The sequence below is a fragment of the Lactuca saligna genome, chromosome 1, assembly GCF_052625555.1.
Source record: "Lactuca saligna cultivar CGN05327 chromosome 1, ASM5262555v1, whole genome shotgun sequence".
Lineage (NCBI taxonomy): Eukaryota > Viridiplantae > Streptophyta > Magnoliopsida > Asterales > Asteraceae > Lactuca > Lactuca saligna.
Window position 1 is genome coordinate 161,948,131 of NC_136417.1, and position 12,050 is coordinate 161,960,180.

At 35.1% G+C, this 12,050-nt stretch overlaps 1 protein-coding gene across 1 annotated transcript; it reads left to right on the forward strand.

The window, feature by feature from the left end:
- The first annotated feature begins 10,466 nt into the window (after window positions 1–10,466).
- LOC145013035 (uncharacterized) lies at window positions 10,467–10,979 on the forward strand. Its single transcript, XM_078971839.1, has one exon. It carries the CDS (start codon window positions 10,467–10,469, stop codon window positions 10,977–10,979), a length of 513 nt encoding a protein of 170 aa, XP_078827965.1.
- The last annotated feature ends 1,071 nt before the right edge of the window (window positions 10,980–12,050 follow it).

Sequence of the window (12,050 nt, forward strand, 5' to 3'; positions counted from 1 at the left end):
TAGTTATGATGAAGGTAGAATTATAGTCCTTGTCCTACCAGTTCGGTTAACGACCCTCCACCGGTCAAGGAAGCGGTGGGTGAGAGTGGATACCTGTCACACCCTCGAACCAGACGGTGGAAACGTCTGGGGGCTTGTGCGTGACTTCATCTTGAAATATCATTACAGTGAATATAATTGAAACATAACATCAACATCATCACACATGTAATATAACAACATTCATTGTTTACATCGACTATTGTGTTTGAATATTACATGCCAAAATAGTAAGAGTATGATGAAACAAAATATCACACAATATCCATTAGTTTGTTTTGTTCATCCTGGTTAGTTTGTTCATGAGAATACAAATTATTTTGAAAACGGTCAACATAAAAATGTTGGTGAGTTCATAAGCATGTTTGTGAATATGATTTGTATAACTTTGAAAACCACCAGAAAATCCGATATTTTCTGAAAACTGTTTAGTGTGTTTGTGTTAGATCTTGTATTAATACATGTATGTTATTGTTTATTTGACTAAAAAGGTAAAGAGAATGTAAGAGCATGTAAAGAGAATGTTCCCAGACAACCCGATGTTGCCTGTAAAAAAAACGGTCTTCCGTAAACTTCATAGCGTTAATTACTCTAAGCGAGCCGTCATAACCATATTAAATAATGACAATTTCACCTGTCTTGGCGTCGTTGGATGCCGGTTTTGACTTTGATTATAAGGTTTTCGTTACCCTAGACCGAGTTAGTCTAACTGTAGCGAACAGATCAGGTGTGGGGTGTCATCCCCGTATAGATCTATACACAAATCCCCGTTCTCCCTCCAAGAGACTCTGGTTATAACTACACGCTACGATCGTACACTTAATAGGTGCCAACCGACAAAACTCACTAGATCCTTAATCGAATTTACACGAAGAAAAAGGTATAAACTCCTTTCAGGCCCAATGATCCATGTAAGTGAACCACTAAGGCATCGTTAAACATGTAAATCATCTCAAGACCCAATTGGAATGAGATTATATAACATGGGCCCGAAATATATATGAAAGGACAACTAAGGCCCATTTCACATGTAAAGTATTTACAGGTCCAAATAGCACACAAATAGTATCCAAGGTCCGTCGCACATGTTAATGGGTCAATGAGGCCCAATAAACATATACAAGACCTCTCACACATAAAAATGGGCCACTAAGGCCCAATAACCTAGAAAATGATCAAATTAAATCTGTTTGTTGGTTTATCATTGGTTTTGGCTAAAGTATTTACTAAAATATCATAAAAAGAAGAACGCATATAAAACCCATTCCCAGGCCCAATAAACATGTAAGTGGACCACTAAGGCCCACTATACGTGTCTATTATTACCAGGCTCAAAAGGAATGTGAATATCTATCCTAAGCCCAATATATATGTAAAAGGACACTAAGGCCCACTAAACAAGTATATTATTTCCAAGCCCAATAAGGATATGAATACCTATCCTGAGCCCAATATACATGTAAAAGGACATTAAGGCCCACTAAACATGTATATTATTTCTAGGCCCAATAAGGATATGAATATCATTTTTAACCCGTTTGTTAATGTTTTGTTTATTTTAGCTTGATTATTTACATAATTGATATCTAAAGCCCACTTTTGTAAAAATGACGTTCTTGGCCCAATAAGCCACCAAGTTTTCAATTAAGGCCCAATTATAGTAAAAATAACACTTTAGCCTCCATTTTGTTCAAAACTTGTGTTGGTGACTAGTTTGTGGTAAAAATAACATTTTAAAACCATTTTTGTCAAAAATATCATTTTTGGCTTTGTTTTTGTGAAAATACACATTTTTCTGGTTTTTGGCTTTTCCGACCTAGTTTTTAGAAAATTTGTAGAAAATTCATCGTAAGTCGAAATTTGGATCCATAAGTTCTGGAAGTTTGGTAATTTTGTCTACATTGTTCACAGTTTTTTCCATAATTTTTGATGGCCTCAAACTAGTGTGAAATTACTCATATTCATAGGTTGGTCCGACATTATTTTAAATATGATAGGCAGTTTTGTAAAATTCGCCAAAAATTGTAGAAAAATCGTATGAAAACGTGAGGGTAGTCATTTTAAAGGTATAAATCTGAAATTTATGCATGTAAAACAGTTTTGAAAAATACTTCCATTAAGAGGGTCAAAACAGTCAGAGATTGGACCAAAACTTTTCTGTCAAGGACTGTTTTGTGAGTTTAGTTTATAGATCTTTGAATCTGTAACAACCCGAAGTTTTCCATCGTTGAAAACTTGTTCTACCTGTGAGATTTCGCAGTTAGTCGATTCCTTTCGTTCTTGCTTTGGGTTAATTAATTAAATTTATACGTTTATTATAATTTAATGAGTGTTCAAATCCCTTAGGAACTCAAGAAATTAACCCAAAAGTGTTTACTTCAAAAAGTTAGAAACATTCCCGCCGGGTGACGGTAACTTAATCGGGTACGACCAAAAGCCCCGTTTAATGCCGGTATCGGGTAGAATTCCACCGTGTCCAAGTTTTGGGAACTATATAAACGTGTTAAACCTTTCATTTGAAGCTTTTTTCCTTCTCTCTCTACTCTCTCTCTAACCTCTCTCTTAAAATCCAAGATTAAGGGTCCAAAACTCAATTTTAAGGTCTCAAATCCTTAAGGTAACTTCCTAACCTCATTGTATAGCTTATTTGACTTCCAAATTCGAGACTTAATCATGAAATAGGACACAAAATATGAGTTTATGGCCCAGGAAGGTGCCTAGGCTGTAAACACCAAGTTTGAAGGGTTTTGAGCCCTTAAACCCCTCCTTGACAATTTTGGGACCTAGATATGGCTAAATGAATTCAAGATATGGACTTTAACCATTTAAAACATGGATTTTGTGAGGTTTGAAGGAGTTTACGGCCAAGGCATGTGCTTGGGCCGTAAACTCATATAAATAGGGTTTTCTTGACCTTAAACCCTTCCAAACCACAAGCAAGGCTTAGATATGAATTATAGAATATTGGTATTAGCATTTGGACACTTGAAACATAATTTTTGAGGGGTTTGTGTGAGTTTACGGCCAAGGCATATGCTTGGGCCGTAAACTCCTTAAAAATGGGTATAAATTCATTTCTAAGGTGTTAGAAAGCCATCCAACACCACCAAAAGCCTTGGAATAAATCAAAGGACCAACCAAAAATAGTTTTAAGGCTTTAAACATAACAAAATCCCATATATGAGAGTTTATGGACATAGAATATACTCCATGGCTGTAAACTCCAAAAACCCTTTCAAATCTTCAAACAAATGCATCTAATGCCTTGGAACAATTTTACCAATCACATGTGATTTGTTTTAGCATCATTAAACAACATTTTCATGAGAATTAAGGAGTTTACGGCCAGGAGCCTATGCTAGGCCGTAAACTCCCAAAAATTAATCATTTTGATGATTTAAATCCATTCCAAGCCTTTAAATCCAAAACTAGAAAATTCCCTTAAGTGATTTGAAGTCATTTTGCCCTTAACTCACCCCACCATGAGTTTACGGCCATAAACTCATGGGTAGAGGGTCTTGTAGCCGTAAACTCCTTAAAGAGTGTTCCTTTGATGTCCAAACTCATTATCCTAACTATATGTGTCCCTAAACGCCACCCGGGTCCCTCTAAACACTTGTATCGGGGTGTTTTCGCGACTAGAAAAAATTATCCTTATCAAATAACCAACCTAAGTCCTAATTAGATACAAATGTGTATCTTTACATCATACTTAGGAACCTCATGTGTTTGCAAGCCCCGGACCAACACTTAGCATCCGAAATCGCCACATTTCTCGTCCGGTGAGTTCATACCCCTACCCTTTTTCAACTGTTTTCACTGTTTTCAGGGGGGAATACAAGCAAAAGTACAAGGAAATCTTGTACTCAAACTTATTGTTTTCAGTTTAATCATTTTCATTCTATATGTTCTAATATCAATAACTATGTTTATCAAATAGAACGAATACGAACACGAAACTATAACTAGGAATAGAACGAATACGAAATTATAATTAGGAACAGAACGAATAACGAAACTATAACTAGAAACAGAACAAATAACACATATCTATAACTAGGAACAGAATGGATAATGAAACTATAATTAGGAATAGAACGAATATGAATACGACTGCGAATACGAATACGACTGCGAATACGAATCTGACTGCGAATAGGAATAGGAGTAGGAATTGGGAAACGAATACGACTACGAATACGAATACGACTGCGAATACGAATACGAATACGAATAGTAATAGGATTAGGAATAAGGAAACGAATACAGTAACGAATACGAATATGAATACGAACACGAATAAGTACAAGAATATGTTTAAGAATAAGAACACGAATATAAAAATGTGTAGCTAAGTATGTTCTGAGATATTATCATTAGGATATCAGACTACCTAGTCAATACAATAGGTACGAATAGAAATAAATCAGTATATCGAAATCTAATAACTAAATTACTTTTAGGAAAGTACGGGACTTTCCTAGGGAATCATCATATAACTAAAATAGAGTGATAAACTAGACAACTATACATCTTTCACAATTAGTAATATACAATTAGGAAAGTATGGGACTTTCCTGGGATCATAGTTAAACAATCAGAACTGTATAACCTATCAATCAATCAACCTTCTCTTTTAAGAAAATATGAGATTTTCTTGGATAACAACTTTTCGGTAAACTAAAGGAAACTCATACATTTTCACAAAGCAAACATCTTATGAACTCACCAGCTTTATGCTGATTTTTAAACTGCTTGTATTCTCAGGTCAACATTAGACAGGTACCTAGCGAATCTTTTGGAGAAGACGGAGTGTACAGAAGACTCGTCTCTACTTTTGATTATATATACTATGTATTACGAATGTACAAAGTTACTTTTGAACAAATGTAAACTTTGATATGTAATGTAATGGTTGTTTACTTTACTTACTATGTACATTGGATTTGATACTCAACTTGGAGTCAACCCCGGAAACGTTTCCGCCTTCGGTTTTCGGGGTGTGACAGAATCCAACACTCATTTTTGCTATATCAAGTATACAAATCCCAGATCTACAAGTTTACATGTATTATATAAGATAAAGCATACTTTTCTCATGTTTCATATGAAGATCCTAGTGATACACTTCAAGTTTCTTAACATATTTTTAGATTAGTGAGGAAATCAACACATAATCAGCAAATGTTTCAAGAAAACACACATAATCATGCATATATACATAGATCTACACATAAGACTTGTATTCTACGCCCAAAAACAATTAAAAACATAAAACAAGGGGGTATGAACTCACCTTGGGGTTTAGAAGTCGGTTTTGATGAAGAAGTGAAGAGATCTCGGCCCTAGATGTGTTATGGAGATGATTTTCGAGTTCTATGGTGCTATAAGAGTATGATTCTCGAACACATGGGTGAAAGAGGAGTAAATGAGTTTAAAGATGAAGTATGACACTTGGATTTGCAAGATCATACCACAAAATGAAGCTTGAAGTGATTCTCTTGAAGATATTCCTTATACTCACGGTTTTTCTTAAGAGGAAATGGGTGGAGATGTGTTGTATGCTTGAGAGAATAATGGTTAAGTTTGAGAAGAGAGATAGATTAGAGTGAGAGAGAGATGGCTGAGAGTTAGAGAAAAGAGGGGAGAGAGGTGACTTGCATGGAAGTATGGGGGATCTAACATGGATACATGGTGGACAATGTGGAGGTGGCACCTCCAAAGTCAACCCTCTCCTTTCCATTTCATTTTTCATTTTTTATTTGATGTCGGGCCGAGATTAATGGGATAAAAGGAGTAGGGATGGAATAATGTGAGCCTATTAACGTCTGGCTACGATTTTTGGAACCTAAAAATAAAATTTTCGGCCCATTGGGCTCATTAGACAACTCACGGCCCATTATGGTATAAAGGAATGGGCTTATGGCCCATTAGGGCTAATTAATTCATTTATGGCCCATCATGGTCCAATGAAGAATTCATAGTCCATAACCAACTTGAATCAGAATTTTTAGAGTTTCAAACACTTTGTTGAACATGAGAGATGTATTTGAATGAGCATAGAGTATGATATTCGCTTAGAGTACCAGTTATTGTACTGGTTGAATGATTATAGGAGAATGGAATTCCCTAGCAAAAATGCTAGTTGTGACAACACCCATTAAAATACCATTTTATAGGCAGTAACCTTAGACCCCCTTATAGATCGGCTTTATGAATGAGGCCTACTAATGGTAAGACGACTTGCTCCTATACATATATATATATATATATATATATATATATATATATATATATATATTATTAACTTATAATATTATAAATTATAAGGGTTGAATTTTTAACTTTTAAAACTCTAAGGGATTAACTTGGAATTAAAGTATTCATGAAAGAAAACTTTTCAAATTCCAAAACTTGAGGGCAAGTTTTGAAACTATTCAAAACTTTTCATTTCATAACTTATGAGTTTAATGGTTCATTAAAATGAAGACTCTTCATTTTTTATGTAACCTCTTATTCTTTAATAATACTTTTAAAGAAGTGACTCTTAAACATCCATAACTTGACAAGTTATGGAGTCATAATAATATTTAATGAAAAAGACTCTTCATTTTTTATGTAACATATGACACTTTTATGAGTTTTAAAATTCATAAATGTGACCTTTTATGTAACTTGTGGACACGTTACAAAAACACATTTTATGAACTACTTCTAGAGTAATTAGGATTGAAAACAACTAAAACACAATTTTTTTTTCATCAATCTAAACTAACTCATAAATCAAGGAGACATAAAACTTTTGGTAATCCATATCTTATGGAGTTAAATGCTTGTTTTATGATGAAACTTTTCATGTTCCATAACTTAATAATAAGTTATGGAGTTCTTTAAAACATTAACACCAAATTTTGTAACTCTATAAAAACTTTGAATCAAATTTTTTTTAAAACCTTTTCATATCCATAACGTATGGAGGTTTAAAAAAAACACTCTTTAAATCAAACTTTTAAAGCTAATAAAAGAATCATATCATTTTATCTTTTACTAAATTTGACCTAATTAACTCATATAGCAAATGATTCAAATTTTACAAATAATTTGTTTTTCACAAAAACAAGTAATTATCTTAAAATTTGACAAACGTCATGTTTTTTTCCCTTTTTTTTTCTACTTTGAAAATAAAACATTTGCATCAATATAACATAAAACAACCCATAACTCTGATACCACTGTTGGTTTTTGAGCATTTTAACACTCCTAAGTGGACATGCAACCCTAAATATCTTGGATCTATGTTTTCTCTATTATACATGAAAATATGAAGTTTCCAAGATATTACCCTATACTAGCATATAAGTATCATATAGTTGGGTAATATAACAAGTTAGAATACATACCTTTTAATGAAGCTTGAAGTTTAGAACTTTAAGAGCTTAGCCCCAATAGTGTGGAAGCCTCAAGTGGAATCACAAATCACCAGAACACCTTGGAAAACCTTTAGAGAATATGAATACTTGGCTCACACTTATGAAATCGGTTATTGCCTTCTTTAGTGTATCCACACTAGCCACTAACCCAATTTCATGAACCATAAGCCACTTTATATAGTGTGGAGGATTAGGGTTAAACCCTAATACCCATGACCTTTCATTTCCTAGGATCCATGGGCTAAAGCTCGATGGACTATCCATGAAGACTTAGCCCAACCTAAATGAACTTGGCCCGTTACACATATATATCTAAGAGTCCATATTTAATTAGTTCCTTTTGATCACTTAATTAATTATAAATTAATTTTTGATCAATACTAACTAAATAATATGATTATATATTAAAATAGTAGAACTTATAATATATTAATATAAATCATAAGGATGCTATTCTCAAAGGATTATCCATATAAATTTTTTCGATGAAGTGAAACCCAAATGGACTATGCCAAGTCAGGTCAAGTACATACCAATTATAGTTATGAACTTAGACATTAATCCAACATAGTAATGGATGGACCATATTGGAATTATTATGAATAGATAGGAATCTATTAAGAATGAGTTGTTATATTGGAAATATGGAAATGTTTCCATAATAGGAGTTGGATATTGGGAATCTATGTAGATTTGAAACTTTTATGCAAGAAGGATGTTCAAAGGAATGTACTTTGAATGTGAGAATTCATGTCTATGGAATTGGCTTGTAACAATCTCCAATAGAGCACTTTGTAATTTCATTGGCAAAGTCTTTGTGATTTTGGTATTGTGACATTACAAAGGGTCATTGCATAAAATGTTAGAATCAAACATATTCTAAAAGTGGCAAGAATTGGGTATTCTTACACTTGTGATAATGATTGTGAATTATGGAATGAGTATCATTGGAAATGTGTTCAATTGATCTGCTTCACAAAGTAAGGATCATAGGTAAACATAGTGTGCATGCTTGGAGCATGAGACAACTGTTGTTATAATTCAAGTAATAAGTTGATTATCCAAAACATTATACAATTAATAGTGAGTAATCAATATGGTGACTAAATAAAAGGTGTTTTATTTATACTCAAAAGTTTGGGGCCATGTAGGATTACGTATTATTCTTGTGTTTCACTTTGCATGTTTTGACTTCCAAAATAACTAGGTTATTCAAACATCCACAGTCGGTCATACGTTGGAAGTAGGTATGAGGTAAGTCTGTCATGAATCCATTTGTAGATTGTTTAAAGTGCTTAGACATAGCACAAGTTTGTTGCAGAGTTCATGAGTGCTCCTATAAGATTCGAGTATTGGATTAAACCCACGCTCACTTGAATCACTTCATGGATTTTATAACTAGTGATTAGTGAGACGATAGTATTATATATTCTTGAAACCAAGATGTGTGAGTTGTAGTTTACAAGTCGGTTGCAAATTGATAATATGTAAACGCACCAGTAACTTGGGTTATAAAACATATTGTTGTGAGTGATTTGATGAGTAGGTACAAGCGAGCATTTGAGTAGAAGTTTATTTGTTCCTTTTATACAAAGTGGATAAACGCGATATCTGTTGTCCCCTCGATGATTTAGTGATAACACCCTAAAGTGATTGGCCAAGCCGAGACTAAGTTGATGTGTTCAATTGTAGTATGTTGTCAGTCGTCATAAATCGGATATCAGGAAACAACATAGACAGAGAGAATGATTAAAATCCATGTCTTGGTCTATACGATATCTAGAATGGAGGAATATATGATCCCTTATCTAAAGGATGTGTTACTGATAAGATCAGAGTTGACAGTGGCTTTTGAAATCTACGATTGCTAATTAGATCGTACTTGCAAAATAGTTATTAGACTTATCTAAGTGGGAGACTGTTGGATTAGGTGTCTAAGCCCATAACTATGTTGGCATGTACTTGACCCGATTATGAGCATGGTCCTTTTGGGTTGCCTTCACCATAGCAACCGATAGGATGAATTAAGGGGAAAGAGGATTAATTATGATTTATTAATATATTATCTGAATAATATATTAAAAGAGAAATCATATTGTTTAATTAATATTAGTCAAGAATTAATTTTGTGGCTAAAAGAGATTAATTAAATAAAGGGGACTGATATTGTAATTATATGATAGTTACAAAGTTGGGTTTAGGATCCATAACGGAAGCATGGACAGATTCTATATGAAAGTCCATATAGAAATCATCCAAGGGCCTTCTGGAAGATCCTTTGGGCTACTTAAGGACTAAGCAACTGTATTAGGGTTTCCAAGTTGAAAACCCTTGAAGGCTAGCTATAAAAGGAACCCCTTAGGCCTCCAAAACCGTCCTTAAATCTTCTTGGAACACCTTGGACAAATTTTGGTGCCTCTCCCCTCTCTCTCGTGTTTATCTTTGTTGCTTATGGTGTTTGTGACTCCATTAGAGGTGCAACACTTGAGGCACTAAGCTTTCAGAAGTGAATATCAAGAAGGTTTATGATTGTTATTGCTATGTAACAATCAAGGTAAGATCTAAACGCTTTTTATTATGCTAATATTGATTATTGTATACTAGATCTAGGGTTTATGAGCTTTGGATGATTATTGCATGTTCATTAGACAAACTAGATCCAAAGCTTTATGGTTTGCCTGTACACCATAGGATTAATGTAGTGCTCAAAATCCATCATTTACTATGCCTTGGCTCAAATGTGTAGACGAAGCCAAGGGAAAAGAAACACTCCAAGAAGCGCATTCTGGCCAGGCGGGCGCGCATGAGGGAGCACGCACTTTGGTAGAAAAGGTGCAGTGTATGGGCATCTACTGGCCAACCACACATTAGGACGCGAGGGAACTAACAAAAAGATGTGTGGAATGTCAGGCCTACTCCCCGGTCCAAGGGAATCCTTCTGCTCCCCTGACGAGCATATCAAGCACATGGCCATTTTACCAGTGGGGAATACACATCATGGGACCATTCCCAGAAGCCCCAAGTAAGGTAAAGTTTATGATCGTAGCCGTTGACTACTTCACAAAGTGGATAGAGGTTGAACCATTGGTATGTATATTAGGGAGACAAGTAATTAAATTCATGTGGGAAAACATCGTGAACAAATTTGGAATTCCAAAGGTACTCATCAGCGATAACGGGCTACAGTTTGTCGAAAACCCATTCAAAGAATGGTGCACAGAGAAAGGTATCACGCAAAGGTTCACATCAGTGGCACACCATCAAGAGAATGGACAGACAGAGGTGTCCAATAGAATGATCTTCAATGGAATCAAGAAGTGCATAGGAAAAGCTAAAGGTAATTTGACCGAGGAACTACTGGTAATACCATGGTCGTACAGGACAACGCTGAGAGTGGGCATACAAGAAACTCTGTTCAGCCTGACATACGGCACCGAGGCAATGCTACCAGTAGGATTGATAGTGGGTTCACTAAGAGTGACCCATTTGGACGAAGAAGCCAACTCTTGAGACCTGAGGACAATCCTGTATCTCCTCGAGGAACGACGCGGATAATCCAGCATCCGGAAAGCCGCATACAAGCTTGCTGTCGAAAGGTACTATAACCAGCGGGTTAAGGAAAAGCTTTAAAGGTAGGAGACCATGTACTAAGACGCAACGAATCAAGCATGGCTCAACCATAGGGCAAGTTGATCCTTGTTTGAGAGGGACTGTACAAGGTCATCGAAGCCAGTCGCAACAGCGCATATAACCTAGAAATGATGGAAGGAAGGAAGATTCCGAGGACCTGGAATGTGAAGAACCTGAAGAAGTTTTATTTCTAACTCGTATCTATAAGAAACGAGCAATCCCAAATACTTAAAGCGCATAGGTAAATAATTCTATCCAAAACACTGTAGGGTCGAGCAAAATTCCTCCCCCACTTCAAAATACTCAGTGTATTGAAAAACGAGAGTCTCACCTATGATACTTAGCGTATTAGCTCCAAAACGTTTAATTTATTACCTTTAGATACTTAGTGTACTAATACTCAATGTATTGGAAAAAAAAATAAAGGCACTATCAATGATACTTAGTGTATTAGCCCAAAATGATTAATATTTCGTTCTTAATACTTAGTGTATTAATGCAAAAATACTTAGCGTATTAGCCCAAAATGATCAGTTTTTCTTAATACTTAGCGTATTAATTAAAAAATACTTAGTGTATTGGAAACAGACGCCCGCATCACAAAAACTTAAAGACTAACACGGGCCACAAAAGCTTCAAAATACTTGCACCAAAGAAATAACAACCACATCTGCACGACAAAAACCATAATCAATATAAACATGCAAGGGAACAACCAAGCCAAAATAGAATACAAAGGGAATCAAATACAAGAACCCACCAAAGGCAGAGCCCACAAGGCCAACATCAACAAACTACCTAATAGCAAGACAACAAGTTACAAAGCTTAAAATTTCTTTTTCACACCTCAGTGGGGCAGCACATGGTACGAAGTACCTTAAGAAACATAATGATCAATACTACACCATCTTTCCCTGGACCATCGACATCAGAATTGGTACCACCACCTAC

Coding starts and splice junctions, on each gene's coding strand:
- LOC145013035 (XM_078971839.1), top strand. CDS start 10,467: ATGGGACCATTCCCAGAAGCCCCAAGTAAGGTAAAGTTTATGATCGTA.